General features: G+C 36.9%; 1 protein-coding gene across 2 annotated transcripts; it reads left to right on the forward strand.

Moving 5' to 3' along the window:
• Nucleotides 1–96: 96 nt before the first annotated feature.
• Nucleotides 97–20,234, forward strand: scinlb (scinderin like b). Of its 2 annotated transcripts, XM_077220345.1 has the most exons (17): nucleotides 97–461; nucleotides 2,048–2,233; nucleotides 5,366–5,520; nucleotides 5,857–6,018; nucleotides 7,280–7,429; nucleotides 7,919–8,008; nucleotides 9,401–9,533; nucleotides 9,977–10,065; nucleotides 10,969–11,184; nucleotides 12,168–12,301; nucleotides 12,398–12,488; nucleotides 16,678–16,848; nucleotides 16,923–17,097; nucleotides 17,490–17,605; nucleotides 17,709–17,786; nucleotides 18,061–18,121; nucleotides 19,239–20,234. In XM_077220345.1, exons 2-17 carry the CDS (start codon nucleotides 2,053–2,055, stop codon nucleotides 19,397–19,399), a joined length of 2,163 nt encoding a protein of 720 aa, XP_077076460.1. In that variant the 5' UTR covers nucleotides 97–461; nucleotides 2,048–2,052; the 3' UTR covers nucleotides 19,400–20,234. The 2 variants fall into 2 exon arrangements, with proteins under 2 accessions (XP_077076460.1, XP_077076538.1); XM_077220423.1 differs by lacking the exons at nucleotides 97–461; nucleotides 2,048–2,233; nucleotides 5,366–5,520; ... (1 more) ...; nucleotides 7,280–7,429; nucleotides 7,919–8,008 and adding an exon at nucleotides 4,633–4,664 and having other exon boundaries at nucleotides 9,400–9,533.
• Nucleotides 20,235–20,650: the final 416 nt, after the last annotated feature.

The raw sequence follows: 20,650 nt of genomic DNA on the forward strand, positions 1-20,650 counted from the left end.
GTATTGTGTGGCCATTGCTTTCCTGTTTGTCATTGTGGTCAATGTTTCCTGCATTAGGCAAACATATAGCCTACTTGTGACACCCTTGTTCTGTTTGTGCTGGGCTCGGGTTTGATGAAATGATCAGTGAAAGCCTGAGGGAGGAGAATGCTCTGTAGCATTCAGAGAAAATAATACTGACCTAAAATGGTTCTTATACAATTGGGGGGAAAAGCACTGAAAGTTGTTTTAGTAAATGGCAGTGTTGAAAAATACTACAATAAAGACTAATGCCCAAACATGCTCTCTAACTAGTCATAAAAGACACTTGGAAGCTCGCCCGTGTGTTCAAACACGCCCCTGTTACACAGACACTCCCTCCAGTTAAATCGCGGATTAGGAAAAAGATATTCTACACTTTGTCTACCAACACATCGCCTTTTCTCGTGCACTGACAGCTTTCTGCGTCTGCCACAAATCTCGTAAGTTGTTTTCATTATTCTGTTTTTACGTCATATCTCTCTTTCTGCACAATAGCCTAAAGATTAAATGAATGAGTGATTCCCCCCCCTCAAGCAATGCAGTTGATTATATATAAATGTTACTCATAGTGCATACTTAGTAACCCGCGGAGTTTGCAAAATATGTTATCCAGATGTGAACGCGGTTTAATGCACGTCACGATCCCCCCTTTATGAGACAAAGTCCAGTTTTCTGTAGGTGCTTGTTAAAGTGCACAGTGATTATTTTCTACTAAAAGTGACATGCTTTGAATACAGTAAAGTAGCCTACAGCAGAGAAGGAAGGGAAACATCGTTGCAGGATTTGAAGTCATGACACGACTATGACATTACATTGTAGCCTAATATCTAAAATGCATGTTCTTTTACACTTCAGCAAATACATTTATAATGTTACAAAATAATATTATAAATATAAAAGTGCATAAATAATATGCATACATTTTTTTCTATTAATCAAAGAATCCAGAACAAAAATGATCACAGTTTCCACAAAAATATCAAGCAACTGTTTTCAACATTGATAAAGCATCAAATCATCATATTAGAATGATTTCTGAAGGATCATGTGACACTGAAGAATTGAGTAATGATGCTGAAAATTAAGCTTCACCATCACAGGAATAAATTACCGTACATTTTAAAATAGAAAACTGTTATTTTAAATGTTTCCCAATATTAATGTTTTTCTGTGTTTTTGATCAAACGTGTTGATTTGATAATTAAAACGGGTCAATCTAATAAAGAAAATGAGAAGGTCTATTAAAGTTACTCAGAGGACCATTTACATTTGCTGCAGGGAATATGTAAACGCATACATTTGCATGTATTCTGTTTTTTGTGCTTCAATGTCATGTCCTAAATGTGTACTATTTGCAAATAAAATGGAGACAAACCCAAAAGAAAGACAATAGAAAACCCAATAGCGTTAGCTGTAAATGGCATGAAGGGTTTTATTTCATACTAGCATGAAAACCCACTTACCATCAATCTGACTGAAGAATTCAGAATGCATCATTTACTGATTGCTACTACCCCATTATATAAAAAGCATAACACCTTGTTAAATGTTTAGATGGTTTTGGCTGAAGGATGTTGACTCTTCAGTTAGTTCACATCAGGCAGCGCCCGAGTCAAGTTTATCACCTTGATCTTGTGTTTCTCTTCCTTATCAGCTGTTTGAGGTAGTCAACAACACTATGACTAAGGTCCTCTTTTTAAAGGTCTTATCTACACAGACACAGAGCTGTGATGTATGGTTTATTGCATTTGCATTTTTGCATGTTAGTAAATGGTGCAGGCAGACATAGTCGCCATAGTTTGCCAGATTGCATGCTTTATGGGTGTCTGTGATTCAAGAATCAGAGATGTAAGAAGATTCGGACCTCACATAGTTCTCAGTGGCTTTCTCTTGGGAACAGATACTTCTTATTTCTCTAAAGCCTACTTCTCCTCTCCTTTGCGAAACTAGACGTTTTGAATTTCCCAGTATAATGTAAAGCTATGAAAAGAGACCCAAACCATTTTTTTTTTTGCTTCCCCTCCAGTCACTATGGTGTCCCATAAGGAGTTTGAGACTGCAGGAAAGGCCCCTGGTCTGCAGGTATGGCGCATTGAGAACATGGACCTGAAGCCAGTGCCTAAGAATCTCTATGGCAACTTCTATACGGGTGACGCCTACCTCCTGCTGTACACCACCACCGCACCCTCCTACTATATACACATGTGGATGGGTAAGTGACACACCTAGTGTTTGAGTTAGAAGTATCATTGTTCCCGAACAGTATTTTCTCAGATGCATTTTACCAATGGATATACTATATTAGAAATAAATCTTCTCACGCATGCTGAAACTCACACCTTTTAATTTGCTTAATTTAAATGAGGAAGGATGTGGCTTGTCTGTCACCTTTTTAGTTTCAGTGTCATTTTATTTTTAAGAGGGTGTCGGTTTGCTTTGTTTAGGTCTTTAGAAATGTATGTTCTGTAACGGATCTTTACAAAGAAATGCTGTTTATCAAATCTGTCAGTGACATTCATTTACCATAGCTTGGCGAATATTTTAGATAATAATCCAGTCATTCCAATACAAATGAAACAGAGATGCGGTTAGGAATGTCATGTGATTTCACAGATTTCGCCACGGATTTAAATTGGTCACCTGAATTTCTGGCGTTGACCAATAGAAGGTCGCTTATTTTGAAAGTGACTTCTGTTTCAGCTTCATGCATCGCTAATTTGACCTTTTTCCTTGCTAATGTGACAGTACATTTACGCCAGATGGCGGCAAGTGAATGTCTTTATGAATGAGTCATTGAATCATTCATTCAACCATTTAACTTAAAAACACTGATTCATTCAGGAATAAAACAATGGGTCTCATTCACTAATAATTGCATGGAATATTTTGTATTTTTGTACGCACAGGAGAACTACTCACAAAAAATCTCTGCCTAATTCACATCACGTTCGTACGTACATGAATTTGTTCTTAATCTTATTCTAATGTTAGTAAATTTTGAGTAAATTTTGCCCCCGCCGGCTGCTCATTGGCTGCAGCATCTTTTTTGTTTCTTTTTTTCATTCAGTCATCCGAACACCGTCCCAAAATTCAGCCAATCTCATCTGGTCACCCTAGGAGAGGTCCACGAGCTGAAATTTGAACTCGGGTCGCCCGAAGCGCAACAGCGGTATATGTCGCGATGCGTATTCTAAATGAGCGGCTGCGTGCACGAGGTTACTCATTTGCATAAAACATGCTCAAACCATCTCCATATAAGGGCTTTATATATATATATATATATATATATATATATATATATATACATTTAGACCACTTAACTTAGTGATTGCAGTCAGGATGTGAAGAGACTTTCAACCAGCACGACAAAAAATGTTTTTGGAACAAATCACCTACCCTGCCTTTAAAGTATAATAAAGCTAATAATAACTGCTCAGATTGTTCTCATAAATGAAAACCCTTAGGCAGTATGCTGACTCATTAGCTTTCCCCATTAGACAATCCGTCCTACCCCTGAGGAGAAATTTGTTAGACCGAGCACAGATGTCATATCGTAGAAGTGTAGTCATTTTGAGGTTTAATCACCTACACAGATTACAGCGCGCCTTCAATTGTTTGTCTGGCAGTTGGCGCTCAGCCCAGTTAGGTTAATGTGGTCCCCTGTTCAATTCCAGAGACTGATCAGTGAGGAACTGTTTTTTCCCCGCCCAGTGGTTTAAACACAGAGAAGAAACACACTCGTTGTGCTTGAAGGCGTGCTCCAAACCATAGTAGTTCTCAGACATTTGACTGGATCTAGTGTGAGAAGAAAAGGTTTATTCGAGGACACAGAGTGGAAAAACTCATAATGTGCACGATGTGGCCTCTTTGGGGTTTTCATTTGTTTCTCATTTGACCAAAAACAGATACATTGCTAGAGCTGCTTGGTAAGTGAGCTCAGTTATAGTGTTCCTGTAAGTTTTAGGACATTTTTTCACTGACAGAAGCGCCCAATAAGGTCTTGAAACATGTTTTCACTTTCTTTTGCACTTTGGGGTAAGAGTTGAATGATAATATTTTTGATAAAGAATTTCAGAAGATCAAGTTTAAAACTTAATTTAATGATTTAATGACTTAATAAAAGTCATAAAGAGGTCATAAAAAGTACACATTGAATATATGAGATTGTACACATTTTAGAAAAAGATGAAAAGTTTTTTTTTGATATCATGATTTGAAATGTCATTTGGTTTTTTTGGAAGCTGCACCACATGACATTTTACAACCTGAACTTACCTTGACTTGTCAAAAAGGTGCAAATTATTCAAAATTTTAAGACTTATTGACACACCAGGGTTGTTATTGTTAAAATAGTTCTAGTTAATTAAAATAAAGATGAATTAAAATTAAATATATATTTAATGAAAAACTTAAATGTAAATGAGAAATGTTGCCATGGCAGCTAACTGCAATAAAACAAAATTGAAGTTTACAAAATAATTTTTAAAACAAAAATGACAAAAGCACATAAAAAATTTACTAAAACTAAAATTAAAAAGAACATAAAAAATATAATTCAAAATATAATAAAATAACACATGAGGACCATTGTTATTTGTTTGATCATTGGAAACCTCCAACAAGAAGAAGGGAGCATTGTACATGTAAATGCTGCGTCCAAATTTGCATACTATCCATCCTATATAGTATTTGAAATTAGAATTAGTGTGTTGAATTTCCTGTTTTTAGTGAATTTCCTGTTTTATGCTTATTTCCTGCACTTTTTGCATGTTTGTTGGTCGCACCAAAAGTTTTTTAAATATTAATAAACAGTGAAGCAGTTTTGTTAATATATTCTTTCTGATAAATAAGATTAAAATTTTAATAATACATTTTGCAAAACTACTTAAAAAGGATTTCTTTTTCAAGAATTTCATTCTTTTATTGAGGATTTTCTCTTCATTATGACATCGGCACAGTTGTATCACAATGTTTTTGATTATTTGCCCCCAAATAATATTAAAATGAAATTCAATAGAGAAATTGTATTCACGTCATTGGATGTGTGAACAGACAGAGGTGTAAAGTCCAGGTTCAGAAAGTCCTCCTCAGTATTTTGTTCCAATAACCTGGATTTGCTAATTAGCACAGTTTTTCAGCCAGGAGATAAAATTAATTAGTGAAATCAGCTGTCTGTGTTCATGTGTGGAATAAACATATGGCAGGACTTTTACTTTCTGACCCCTGGACTTTACACCTCTGTGTGTGAAAAGCATTTAAATGTATTTTTGATTATATTAATTAGCACTAACAAACAAACAACCGTCCTCCACTAATCTCCTGTGATGATTTCCATCTCTTTCAGGGAATGAATGTTCTCAAGATGAAAGTGGAGCTGCGGCTATCTTTTCCACACAGCTGGATGACTTTCTCGGAGGTGGTCCCGTTCAGTTCCGCGAGGTCCAAAACAACGAGTCGCTCACCTTCCTGGGCTACTTCAAGTCTGGCATCAAGTATAAGGTAAACTCAGCTTTGTATGAATGAAAATGGCCCTTCTCAGAAGCAGAGTTCATCATTAACTTGCAGTGAGACTACAAAAGTAGAATTCCTGCTGGCTTTGCTTTGTTGAAGCACCAAGGTTGATTCAATTATGGCTCCAAAACATCCATTACTGTTTAGTCATGGCACATTCTTTCCATAATATTCAGCAATTTGTTGAGCTCAGTAAGTTTGCTTGGCTCTTTGAGAAGCACTCTGCTGAGTGGTTTGCATTTGGTTCTTTGCTTGTGTTTTGGCAATTATCCCAGTACGGTTTTATGTAATGTAATGAGTGAACTGTCTTTCTCGACTCCTCAGCAAGGTGGGGTTGCGTCCGGCTTCAATCACGTGTTGACCAATGATGTGGATGTGAAGCGTCTGCTGCACATCAAGGGCAGGAGGGCCATCAGAGCCACTGAGGTGGAGATGTCCTGGAGCAGCTTCAACAAAGGAGACTGCTTTATTGTAGACCTGGGGAAGGTATGGATATCTGAACCTGACCTGACCACTCATTTTATTTAGATACTTTCCTATAACAATTAGGGCTGCCAATAGAAAACATTCAAATGGAATTAATTAATTGCAATTTACTTCTCAATATTTGCAAAGAATTTTTTTTTTTAGATAATTCAAAGACATATTATTCTGACGGATAAGAAAACGGTTAAATAGATGTAGAATTAGAAGTCAATATATCTTTGAAGTTTTAATATTATCTTTCATGCTGTGTGTAATATAGCTGTTTGTGAATGTAAAAGGTCTGACAAGTTTTAAAAATAAAAGTGCACGACAAATAAAGTTACTGTCTCCTAAAAGAAAGAATCGATTCTGAGGAAGATCCACAGCTGAAATTCAGATTTGGTCATAGGCACTTAGTTTCTTACGTGCTGGAAGTGGTGAAAGTAGTGATTGATCGACCAATCACAACAGACTGAGCCATCTGACCAATCAGAGCAGAGTAGCTCACGGAAAGGAGGGGTTTAGAGAGACTGAATCATTGATTGAATCGTTTCAGACACTGTTTTTTAAACGTTTTGTAGGAGACCGCCAAAACATAATTAGAAACCTTTAAAATAGTTTAATGGACCACTTCCACCTAAAATGAGTGTCCGCAATAAGATTTAAAATCGACAGGAGCAATTCTTATCGACAGGAGAATGTATATTCTGATGTTTACTGTGTGCAGAATTTTCCGAACTTATCGGAACATGAAGTTTTAATCCAACCCAAACCAATCTGAGAAGGCAGCGGGTGTTAAAAATACACCATTATTTCACCACAGGGTGTTAATGTTCGTACAATTGAAAATACCTGTTTACAATTTGGAAAAATTAAAAATGTAATTTATTTCTGTGATGCAAAGCTGAATTTTCAGCATCATTACTCCAGTCTTCAGTGTCACATGATCCTTCAGAAATCATTCTAATATGATGATTTAATGCTCAATTTATTATTATTATCAATGTTAAAAACAGTTTAAAAAAACATTTTGTGGAAACCATTAAACATAATCTTCCAGGATTCTTTGATAAATAGACATTTAAAAAGAACAATATTTATTTGAAATTCAATTTGCAACATTATAAATGTATTCTATGTATCTATTGATCATTTGAATGCATCCTCGCCGAATAAAAGTATTAATTTCTTTCTTTCAAAATAAAATCTTACTGTCCCCAAACATTTGAACGGTAGTGTTTATTTGAGTTATTTTTAAGACACTTCTCTCATTTTTTGCTAGGATATTTATCAGTGGTGTGGCTGTGACTGCAATCGTTTTGAGCGTCTGAAGGCCTCCCAGTTGGCCATTGATATCCGGGACAATGAGAGGAACGGCAGGGCCAAGCTGGTCATGGTGGAGGACGGGGCTGAACCAGAGGCTCTGACTGAAGTGAGTGAAAGATTTCCACTCAACTTTTCCCGTAACAATTTCCACACAACCATTATCTGAATTACTCCACAATATGGGTAGAAATCCACTTGAAAATCATTCTCATTTGATTTGTTTGTGTTTGCTGGTTAAGTTCAAAATGTTCAAAGCTGACTACCCAAAAAAATGCCTGCTTTAAAAAAAAATTACATGCAGTGTTACATTTCCATGGATGCTGAATGACCATATATTATGGTATTGACACCATCAGCCAGGCCTGATGTAAAACTTGGCACTATGGCTTGGTTGTTTGTGTTCTGGCTCTGGCTTGTGTATTTTGCTAATGAGAATGCATCCATCATGTGTTTAGTGAAGAAGGAAGAGTTTTGCATGCCAAATATCAGGTCATTCAGCACAGGTTTGAATAGGGTCCACTTGGCATCAGATAAGTGTTAGAAATAAAGCCCCACTGTGACCATATGAGCCGTAATCCTGTATTTCCTCCCGCAGGCTCTAGGGCCCAAAACCACCATCAGCCCTGCAACTCCAGACGATGAGGAAGTGGAATCCGCCAACAAGAAAAAGGGAGCATTGTACATGGTAATAAATGCTGTTTCCAAATTTGCATACTATCCATCCTATATAGTATTTGAAATTAGGAATTTCCCGAATTGAAGTATGTTGAATTGAGTATCCCAACAATATCAGGATGGTTTACTGTTTTTTATTTGAATTGCCCATTCTGTGTTGGATGAGGATTGGATTAGAACTACAAACACAATTAAAAAGTGTTAAAAAACTACAAACGTGGCAGATGTGTGAGACCGACGGCTAAGTAGAGAGGTTTAGCTTGATTTAATAATCAGTATTCTTAAACAACCATGTAGGAAAACACACAATGGCCATATCCCAGGACTACAAATCCAAGATTCATCAGGCTCAAATTGTGAAAGAATGGTTGGGCATGAAGAAAGCATGAAGAATCATTTCCACACATGAATCGGCACCTCTGAGTTCAGATCTTAAATTCATTGAAAGTCTTTGGGATGTGCTGGAGGAGACTTTACAGAGTGCTTGACTCTTGCATTGTCAATACAAGATCTTGACCAAACATTGATGCACATCTTGATGGAAATAAATGTTTTAATGTTATTTTCATCAAGTGGTGCATCTATTTTTGGTCAAGATCTTGTGGGATTCATGTGTGAAAATGATTCTTCATGCTCCCTCCCAACCATTCTCTCACAATTTGAGCCTGATGAATCTTGGCTTTGTCATCCTGGAATATGGCCATGATGTGTCTTCATACACGTTGTTTAAGAAATTAAAAGCTACACACTCCATTAATTACGGTTAGAAGAAATGTTACCAAACATATAACATGCTAGAAACATAATAACCACTGCAATAATGATCCAGTCATAGACTCTTAAGCATTTGCCAATTTAAATCCAAACAGCGACTTTTTTCACTTTTAAATTCATTATTTAAACGCATGAGGAGAATTCTCCACATGAAAGACCAACAACGGGCAGATCAACGTGCTACTACATTTCTCTCCAGTACGGTAGGAAATGAAACGTGGAATATGTTAAATGTGACGAGATGATTGACAGGGCAGTTTAAAACAGTGACAGGATGCATGTAAATAAGTGTCAAGGCTTGCCTACTCTTCTGCCACACACTCAAAAGCATGTACGTTTTCTTCACAAAATAATTAGGGTGTAGTATAAGCATGTGAATTGGGATGAAGGGAAAGTCTCTTATCTCTACTCATGTTTTAGCTCACTGGTACATATTCAGTTCTTAATTATTTATGTGGACTGCTTTACATTTACACAACTGACAGCTGTAAAGCCTAAAATGCTGCCGACATCATTCACACAAGAACAAAACGTTGTGTTTCCCATCAGCTATATTTTTTAAGCGTTACAAGCGTAATACCTTTATTTATCTCTTCTCAATTCATGTGGTTTGCTATTGTTATTGTAGATCTCAGATGCGTCTGGCTCCATGAAAACATCTGTTGTGGCCCAGAGCAGCCCGTTCAAGCAGGAGATGCTCTCCCTCGAAGAGTGCTACATCCTGGACAATGGAGTTGATAAGAATGTGTTTGTATGGAAAGGTGTGTCTCTCAATGTGCATGCACAAACTTGAAAATCAACTTGAAAACAAAATCAATCATATTTTCTTTTCTAATACACATTCCTAGTCTTATTGTGCATCATTCATCGGTGCACATTATTCCAAAGAAAACAAATTCATCCAAATGAAATAACTTGAACCGCCTCTGAAACAACTTTCCTTTTCATCTGATGTCATCTGACCATGCAGGTCAATTATTAATTAATGTTATCCAACAGCCAGTTGTTGAATCCTTTTAGACATTGCATGTGCCTCGTATCTTATGTATTATTATAGATATGTCACACTGATATCATCTTTGTGTGTTGTGTGGCAGGCATTGCAGATCACTGGAGGCCCTTTGTTTAAATGTGCCAACGTATTTTTCATAAAGATAAAAGAGCTTCATTCAGCATATGACTTTTGTCTTGCCTTTCCTGACAGGACCGAATGCAAACACATCTGAACGCAGAGCAGCTATGAAATCAGCAGAGCAGTTCATTAAAGAGAAGAACTACTCTAATAAAACACAGGTACATACAAAATGAGCATTTTAAACACACACACACACACACACACACACACGCACGCACGCACGCACGCACGCACGCACGCACGCACGCACACACACACACACACACACACACACACACACACACACACACACACACACACACACACACACACACACACACACACACACACTGGTAACACAGTAAGGTTTCATTTGTTAACATTAGTTGCATTGACTACCATGAACTGAGACAGTTTTTATGAGAAATATTTTTTTACAGCATTTATTAACTTTTGATAATGTTAAACTGTAAAACATTATATGATCAATCAGTTATGACGTGTTTTTACATTGCTTTAACTCATTAAAAATAAGTTAAGCAATTTTCAACTTTCTTTATATTATACAAGATTCAACTTATAAGTCAGTTAAATGTAATTTAAGTTGAAATGACTTAAACATCAAAGTTGATTGTACTTGTTTGTAAGGCAGCAACTTTTTTTGCAGTATAGTTAATAAGTGTTCATGTTCATGTTAGTTCACAGTGCAGTAACTAATGTTAACATACAAATTTTGTAAATTAATAAGTAAATGTGGAAATTGACTAAGATTTATAAACACTCTACAAGTATTATTCATGTTAACTAATGTTGTTAACATTTGAAACCTTATTGTATAGTATTACCAACACACTGATAATATTGACAAAAATATTGTGGTTTGTAAAAATCTGCATTTTAAACAATGTATATGATTATACAATAATACATGTCTGAATACGCAATGGTTTATATGTTTTCTGATTTCATATAACATCTTACATAAAACATGATCGAAGATATGTTTACTACATTAGTACTGTATATATAAAGAGTTAATGTTTGGATTACTGATGCTGTACTTTCAATGCTTGCTGTTGTAGATCCAAGTGCTTCCAGCAGGGGGCGAGACGACCCTGTTCAAGCAGTTCTTCTCTAACTGGAAGGACAAGGACCAAACCACTGGCCCTACCAAGGCCTACACCATTGGCAAAATAGCCCAAGTGGAGCAGATTCCTTTCGATGCCTCCTGCCTCCATAACAACAAGGCCATGGCAGCCCAGCACAACATGGTCGATGATGGTTCTGGAAAAGTCCAGGTCAATTTCATTTTGGTCATCAAACTCTCTCACACTGACTACTGTACTGTTTACTGTTGGGACTACTGTAACGTTTGGTCGTTAAGATGTTTTTAATTTTTTTTGGGGAAAAAAACTTTTATTCAGCGAGGATGCATTACATTGACAGTAAATATATTTATAAAGTTAGAAAAGATTTCCATTTAAAAAAATAAGTGTATCAAAATTATAAGTATGATTTCTGAGGGATCATGTCACACACGGAAGAGCTTTGATCACAGGAATAAATTAGATTTTAAAATATATTCAAATAGAAAACAGATCTTTTAAATTGTATTAATATTTCACAATATTACTGTTTTACTGTGTTTTTGATAAAATGCAAATAAAGTCTTGGTCAGGCATAATAGAAAAAATCTTACCGACCCCAATCTTTTGAACGATGGTCTTAATAAAGTTGAAATGTTTAAGGTCTGCTATAATTTTAGATCTATAGGCTTATTACCCTTGAACAAATTATAGCAAAACAAAAAAATAAAAATAAAAATAAAGTGGCCACCCCAAGATCTTTGCAAGCTGTTAAAGTAGAATATTATAGAATCAAATTAACTTTTTGCTACGCAGGCCGTTTTTTAATGTTTTTTTTTAAATAAATTATTAAAACATTTACTAACCATGTTTTTTTCTTACAAGCCATTATATGTATTTTTATTTATACAATTTTAATATTCATATATTTTTTCTTATGATAATAAGATAAAAAAAAAGATGAGATTAGACTGGGATTTTTTTTCCCTTAATTTTTTACATCAGTGAGGATCCTAATATCATTTTCATAATGCCATTTAAACCATATTTTATATTGAAGTTTCTTGCCAGCCGCAAAAATCCAATTTTGTCTTGCATTCGGCGCATAATGAGGTTTAATGTTGCTGCTTATACGTATAAAGGGGAGATCAAGTTCAAGGCAATGTTCTTTAATCACTCGTGTTTGTCTGAATCAGATCTGGCGTGTGGAAGGAGGGGACCGTGTCCCGGTGGAACCCTCTACCTACGGTCAGTTCTTTGGAGGAGACTGTTACCTAATCCTCTACAGTTACAAACAGGGAAGCAGAGAGCAGCATATCATCTACACCTGGTCAGTCCATAACATCTTTAAAGTGTTTTGCTTCATAATATCTATATAGATTGTGACATATGAACAAAATATTGTGTGTGTGTCGTTGTGCTGCAGGCAGGGATTGAAGTGCACTCAGGATGAGCTGGCAGCTTCTGCCTTCCTTACTGTCCAGCTGGACGACTCCATGGGAGGAGCTCCCGTTCAGGTTGGAATAATCCATTTGTGGAAGAAAACAGCATTGTGAAGAGTTCCAATACATTAAGCCCTAATAATTCTTATTATCACTGATACAGTAGTGTTCACTAACATGTTAGATCAGCATAGTTTCCATTGTAGTCCACATAAGAGAGAACCATACAATCAGATTCATGCCTACTTGAGTATCTACACTCCTTCTTTACACAACAAGTGATCTTTGACCAGTCCACCTTTTGTCCAACAATGTGATTTAGCACTCTCAGAACTTTACGGGCATGTTGAAAATTTGATTTATTTACAGCACTTTCAAAATCATTCAATTCTGACTCAAGGCAAGATCTGTGATATAAGCTGGGTGACCTCAGCTAGAGACATATCATAGAGCCGCATCTTTCTGGACAACTCTCTCTTAAACTTTAAAAAAAGAAAAAAAAAGAAAAAAAAAGAAAAAAAAGAAAAAAAAGAAAAATTTCTATGCACTGATGGCAAACTCTCAACAAGTCTTTCTATGGCTTCAGGACCTAGAGTTGTATTGACTGCTTGTATGGCGGTTGCAGATGGAACAGTATCGACCCTACTCTGAGCATTTTGTCTTGCTCCACACACACCAACTACATTCACATCTTTATTCATCAATCCAGCATTGCCATTGTCCTCTATTCTACAGAAAGACTGCAAGTCAGGATAAGTTTCATCTTGATTGTTGGTCTTCTGAGTCACATTTGGTTGAGGCCTTGTGATGGCCCACCTTTTTCATGAGACAGGACACTCAAGTGCGTAATTTTTGTTCTGGCCTTTTAACTTAGCAATACACTGAGCTTGTTCTTGTGCAATGTATAAGCTAAATTCTCTGTGGCAGCAGAAAAGGCCTTTTATGTTTTTTCTTTGTGATACATGCCCCAAATACTTTTTTGCATTCTTCAATTGACCATAATTTTTCTGGATTCAATACCAAATTTCTTTGTCAAATCCAACCTGACTGACTCTGTCACTGTGGAGTCCATGTGCTCCCCTAACAATGATTTATCTCACTGTCTGTCCAATGAATTAATCTAGTATTCCTTCTCAACATTTTGTAATGTCTTTCTCTCACAACAGGATACTTCCAACACCTCACCAAAAAAGCACAGGATAACTTGTAAATTTGTTAACACAGAGCAACTCTTGTTAACCTTCCCTTTAAGAGCAGAGGATAACCTAGTTAATCCACATCATAATGTATTCAACCTTCCCTGGCGAGCAGAGGAGAACCACTTTGCTAACACACTGTAACAGTTGTAACCTTCCCTGACTTAACAGAGGATGAACCTTCTCCTCTAGCAAAGTAGAGGATAACTATTGTTAACAAAACCCTGCAGCTGTTTGTTAACACTTCTCTGGCAGCACAGAGGATGATAACCAAATGTACTGGTCTGTGGTCTATAGTGGTTCTTTGGATAGAGTGAGACTCACCAAATTGTGGTTGAGATGAAAATAATTCTGTCTGGAGCGATGTAGGGTGAGAAGCTCTATCCGGGTCACGGCACCAAAACTGTTGGAAACTCAGAAGCAAAGACCAAGAGACTTGTTTGTATCTTCAGCAGGTTTCTTTATTGAGAACAAGAGCTGTTGGTAGCTGCAGTCATCAAGTCTAACTAAGCCAACGATGCATCGTAGTTTACATAGATTTTAGTGGGCAGTGCTTAGAAATGGAGACAAAGCACCTGGGAGACGACCTTAAATGAAGCATGCAAATGAAGTATCCAGGTATAGGAACCCGCCCCAGACTCTAGAGTGTCACCAGTCCAAATCCATCAGCATAACTATTCAAAAGATGGGACAGGGGCTCCAAGAGAGTCTAACTGATCTGACTCATTTGACTTACAATAAAAAGAAAAGGACTGGCAGAAACCTCTTGCTAAAATCTTTACTTAACAGAATCATTTATCTTATGTCATCATCTTTACCTTTGTTACCTTCCCAATTAGTTTTCTAGGGGCAAAAGGGAAGTAAAATTTTAAAGCAAAAGTTAACAGCGACAAAGAGAAGTTTTTAACCGATCTGAGCCCCAGTACACAATACACAAAGTAAGACTTCCAATACATTTATTTACAATAAACAAGTGATAACATTAATACAGTGCAAAAAGAACCCTAAACAAACAACTCCAAAAGAAAAAGAAAAAGGAATAAAGTATGTACTTCAGGGGCCTCATTTATAACCGTTGCGTACGCACAAAACAGGCCCTGAAAGATGCGTACGCTACTTCCGACGCATAAGTTGTGATTTATAAAAACAAACTTGACGGGAAAATTTGCGCACCTGCAATCAAACTCTGACCCATGCGTACAAACGTTTTGGAGATGGAGCAGTTTGGCGACACCGATGGTGAGCTGGAGTTAAATGTCTTTTTGGTCACTTTTAGACAGAAAATCTAAAGAATATTATACATATACAGAAAGATAATACAAATATAATTTCACTCACCAAGCCTATCACATGAAGCAAACATCCATCCCTTCTTAAATCTCCGCGCCAGCGAGCACGTTGAAACTGATGCAGCCTTTCTAAATCATTATACGTCCTAATCATAAATAGGCCTACAGTGCATGTTCACAATACAGTTTAAATAAATAAAATAATGATTTAAACTATGTTTTACTTCTGATATAAACATTTAGATTAAATATGCCATTCTCATTAATGGTGTTAAACACTTAAATTTCATGAAATCATTACTGAGAAGTTACAACATTTTTATATTCAATAAATATAAATATTTGTTGTGGATGCAATGCTTTTGAACACTTTTCCTCTGGCATGCTGTGTTTTAATGTTTTAACTACAGCGATTAATTGCTTATCATGATTATAGCAGATTGTCTGAGAAAATAGACCTTGTTGTGCATTATTTGCACAAAACTATCTTTTTCCATAAAAAATATAAATCATTTAAAAATACTATTTGGCCAGTGGAAAAGATTGAGAAAAACTTTCTCTGAAATGTATTTTACACTATTTGATTTATTGAAAAACAAGGCAAGGATAGGCTATTAAATAATTTTTACTAATGACATCCGTATTTCATATTTTCGTAATGTCTGGAACCGTTAAACATGTTATCCCGTGGATGAATAATCATATGCAAATGATATGTAGATGAGGATATGCATAGTAAAACTAGGCGTTGTAAGCTCCATATATGGTTATTTCGGGGTGGAGACGCATGTGCGCACAAAGTTACGATGACTGGGATTTATAAAGTGAATTCAGCGAAGATTCTGGCGTACGCACGGTTTTATAAGTCTCAATTTTTGTTTGCGTACGCCATTTTCGGCTTTCGGCGCACATACACTTTTAGTAAGGATTCTACGCACAGTTTTATAAATGAGGCTCCTGGAGCGGGTAAAGCCAAAACAACGAACAAAAGATCACTACCTGGTAGAAGAAAATCTAATTAACCTACAACAATAAATACAAATAAACAACAGAACTCTTACCTTACTTCCTAACGAACAAAAACAGGAGAAGATGAGAATAAAAGAAAATGGCACCCATCTCCCTACTGCTCCAGCACTCAATAGCGGACAAACAACTCAAAGCTGTACACTACATCCACAAGATATTTAAGTTTAATCTTGTTTTAAGCTTAACACATCTAGACTTACTGCCACTGCAGCCATAACAACACATTTAAGCTTAAAACACACCAACAAGAGAAACACTCTGGGACTGTTGCCATCAACAGTCTCAGACTCTTGGGAGGAGAAATCTCTCTTCGTCTCTCTCTCCGGCTCTGCTTAAATACTGGATCCCCTACCATTGATGAGGAGTAGCTAGGTCCCATCGCCTAGATTAGGACAGGGAGGAGCACAGGAAATTGGACAGACCATACTACAAAAACTACAACTCCCAGCAGGCCGTTGGGTCCATTGGCAGCACACACAATACATCAATGATTGACACTTACACATTATTGTAAAACACAAATGCCTACGTCCTGGGTCGTAACACCTTAAATTCTTAATACAATGTACTTCCCCTTAGTTTTTCATGTGATGTTGTGTAAGGATGTAGGATCAGCAGATCTTAAACAGATTCTTAAATTTTGTAATCCCACAATACTCTTGTGTGTTGTGGCTTTTATCAGTTGCAGTCTCATGTACCATCATTAAAAAGATGCTAAAACGATTTCATCCATCTGAATACATTGCTCAGGTGCGAGTGACAGAGGGTCAGGAACCCCCTCACCTGATGAGTCTGTTCAAAGGCAAACCTATGATCATTCATAGTGGAGGCACGTCCCGCAAGGACGGCCAGACCAAAGCGGGCAGCACACGCCTCTTCCACATCCGACAGAGCTCTTCTAGAGCCACACGTGCCGTAGAGGTCAGTCACAGTCTGGACACTGTCATACATATAGTATGATGCTTCTCATTAATCACTGCATTTATCTTCCATAGGTTGAACCATGTGCATCCAAATTAAACACCAATGACGTGTTTGTGCTGAGCTCGCCAGACTGTGTGTTTGTGTGGAAAGGAGCAGGTGCCAGCGAGGAAGAAATGGTCGCTGCTAAGTATGTCGTGAGTGTGCTGGAGAAAAAATCCACTGATGTGACCGAGGGTAAAGAACCAGGTGAGTCCACCATGTTTTTTTGGTGTGAGGTGCATTATGTGATCCTGTCTTAAAGGTATAGTTCACCCAAAAATAAAAATTCTGTCATCATTCACTCACCCTCAAGTTTTTCCAAACCTGTATGAATTTCTTTCTTCAGTTGAACACAAAAGAAGATATTTCGAAGAATGTCAGTAACCAAACAGTTGATGGACCCCATTTACTTCCAGTATTTTTTTTCCATACGATGGAAGTCAACTGTTTGGTTACCCATATTCTTCAAAATTTCTTTTTTTTATGTTTAACAGAAGAAAGAAACTCATACAACAACTTGAGGGTGAGTAAATGATGTCAGAATTTTCATTTTTGTGTGAACTATCCCTTTAACTCCTTTCTTATGTGTCTCTCTTCAGCTGGATTCTGGTCGGCTCTGGGCGGGAAGAAGGAATACCAGACATCTCCATCTCTAAGAAACATGGTCAAACCACCACGTCTGTTCGGCTGCTCCAATAAGACGGGCCGGCTGGTGGTAAGTGAAGATTCACAGAACCACACAGGCTGGCTGGAGGAAAGCTACGGTTTGTGAATGTGATGATGATGTCATGGATGGATTGTCTTGTGCTTTTTCTTAGGTTGAGGAAGTTCCTGGAGACTTTAATCAGACAGACTTGGCTACCGATGATGTCATGTTGCTTGACACCTGGGATCAGGTGAGTTAACACATATAGGGGATTTTGTGGGGAAAATGCCTATTGGGGATTTTTGTGGGAAAGTGTGATTTCTAGACCTTAAAAGGCATAGAAAATAATAACATCTTAAAAAGTTATGAAATTTCTGTGATATCATTTTTTTTAGTTATGTCAGCCTCTAAAATATTTTAAGCAGAAATTGCTGAGAAATGACCATAGTTGTGAGTTAAAAATATATATTTTTAAATTAGCATTTTTAAAGAACCTAATGTTTAAAAACTGCTGCTCTTTCTAGATCTTTCTTTGGATTGGTAATGAGGCCAATGAGGTCGAAAAAACGGAGTCACCAAAAATCGGTGAGTGACATGCTTACTAAATCATTTTTCATACAGCATTGAGTTTTAGCTTTTCTGTCTTTGCCAGAGCAGAATCACTCACATTATCCTCCATCATAAAACATATATTTCTGGATGCTGATTGTTCAATACAGAATTCCAGTCATGTTCCACTCAACAGTATGTTCTATTAATAGAGTGCTTCAGGATTGAGCCATAAAATCTGAAAACAAGTGAGCATGTTTGAACTTCTGGTTCCATTGTCCTGAAGTCAATCGGTTTTTTGTTTTAAAATAGGATTTGGTTAAATACCTGAAATAAGGTCTATGGTGAGCACAAGCTCAACAAATTCTCATGTTTTATTCTACTGCATAAAATACAGCTGTAATACCCCACTCATAGGCCTGGTTTCATAGACATGGCTTATATATTAGGTAAGGATTAGGCCTTAGTTTAATTAGGACATTTAAGTATCTTTTATAAATGTGCCTTAGCAAAAACATTACTGATGTGCATCTTGAGACAAAACAAGGACACTGACATGTTTTAAGATATGTCACTGCAAGTAGCTTTCAGTTAAAACGGCTCAATAATGCATTTTAGTCTGGGACTAGGCTTAAGCCTTGTCTGTGAAACCAGGGTATCATTTTTTAAGCTTTTACTTATCTTGAAAAATTCAGTTTCTAACAAGTGACTAAATGGGACTGAAGAGGTTTCATGGACATTAAACTCATCTACTCGCTAGTCCCCTTTCACAGCCTTATTGTGTTTATAATCGGCCTCTTGCTTACTATTCTAACTCGGATTTTTCAATTAGTAGATTTTAAATAAAGATTAGAGTTTAATGGCGGTGATGTTGAAGTAATGCAATGGTGTATAGTTTGTTTATAGCCTACCTTTAGCTTTTTACTTCTGGCTATTGTATTTAGGCTTCAAAATTCAGTATAGTTGTGTTTATTTGTGAAGATTACCTTAATGAACAAACCTTGTAATTTTCTGCAATAAAAAAAGCCAATGGAAAAATCCTATTGGCTTTTTGTCAAGAGAACCAGGCTGATGCTGACTTCCGGGTTGGCAAAAATAAATACATGATACCTTAAACAAGTTTTGAGCCTAAAATGATGTTCTCTGTCTATAGCTAAGGATTATGTGGACTCTGATCCTTCTGGACGTCGTGGGCTGCCCATCGCAACCATAAAGCAGGGGGCCGAGCCCCCAACCTTCACAGGCTGGTTCCAGGCTTGGGACCCTAAAATGTGGGACACTGACCCTATGGAGAGAATCCGATCTTCCTTTTAAATCCAGAACCGTTCCCTCTTTTTATTTTATTTTATTTTATACAAGCACTTCCTGTTCCTGTGCCATAAATTGTAACTTTCCCAGGTTTTACAAAATTTAAAGACTGTTGAAATACCCATCTCACTTAAAGGTGCACTTGGCAATTTGTTTTTGGTTTACATTGTGTAGGGCAGTATGACCGTAGCCTTGGACTGTTACTAGTTGTTAGTTACAGAAGCCATTGTAGAAATGCTCTCATCACAATCAGCCATGATTCATTTATTCAGTAAGCAAAACATTTTTGTAATATGTGAGTTACTGAGACAAAGTGAGTAGTATTTGGCTAGTCATGTGATCTCAACACGTCTGTCCTCATGAGGCGGCAACCCAATCCATGTAAAAATAAAAACAGCTTATTTAGTGCCACTGATCATTTTAAACATACACAAAAGTACTGTTAATTTCTTTAATAAGTTAAAATTACCTAGTGCACCTTTAAGACTGACAGATTTCAGAGTTACAGATCTAAAGTTTTATTGAACCTATACTAGTAAAATGGATTTAGTATGTTTAGCTGTTCAACCAGAACCAGCTGTCATAATAGAAGAAAACCCGCCAAAGTGATTAGCACTCAAAATAGTGGATTAGTTACCCTATTTTACCCTTGTTATTTTGTTGAAAGTCTTTAGACTATTTATTTCAGGTTGGCACTGCCATTATGACCTCCTAACGTGTCAACATGTTATAAAAATGTGTGGCAAAATTCTTTGATTTTTTTTTACACACAAGCCATTGATATATTTCCAGCTAGTTCTTTGTTGTTATGTTCAACTTTAATAAATTTTGAGAAGACTCATTTACTATACTTTAGATTTACTGCATATAACATGGACATACAAATTCAGCATTTTAATAACCACAATATACATCGATGAGCCAAAACATTATGATCACCTGCCTAAGATGCTTTTGGTCCTCCTTGAGCTGCCAAAAACAGATCTTTAAGTCCTGTAGGATCAAACTCGGTCCAGCAAATCCCTGAGATGATCAATTGGATTGAGATCTGGGGAATTTGGATGCCAGGGCAACACCTTGAACTCTTCGACATGTTCCTCAAACCATTCCTAAACAATGTGTGCATGATCCTGCTGAAAGAGACCACTTCCACCAGGGAACATTGTCATGAAGGGGTATACCTGGTCTGCAACAATGTTTCGGTAGGTGGCTCATGTCAAATTAACGTCCACATGAATGGCCGGATTCAGGGTTTCC

This window comes from Siphateles boraxobius, unplaced genomic scaffold (genome assembly GCF_051911475.1).
Source record: "Siphateles boraxobius isolate OS27281-9 unplaced genomic scaffold, OSU_SipBor_1 1, whole genome shotgun sequence".
Lineage (NCBI taxonomy): Eukaryota > Metazoa > Chordata > Actinopteri > Cypriniformes > Leuciscidae > Siphateles > Siphateles boraxobius.

Excerpts from the sequence above, each read along its gene's own strand:
- scinlb (XM_077220345.1), top strand. The coding sequence starts at position 2,053 with ATGGTGTCCCATAAGGAGTTTGAGACTGCAGGAAAGGCCCCTGGTCTG. Across the intron at positions 7,430-7,918 it reads AACCAGAGGCTCTGACTGAA|GCTCTAGGGCCCAAAACCAC; the intron begins GTGAGTGAAAGA and ends TTCCTCCCGCAG. Across the intron at positions 12,302-12,397 it reads CAGCATATCATCTACACCTG|GCAGGGATTGAAGTGCACTC; the intron begins GTCAGTCCATAA and ends GTTGTGCTGCAG.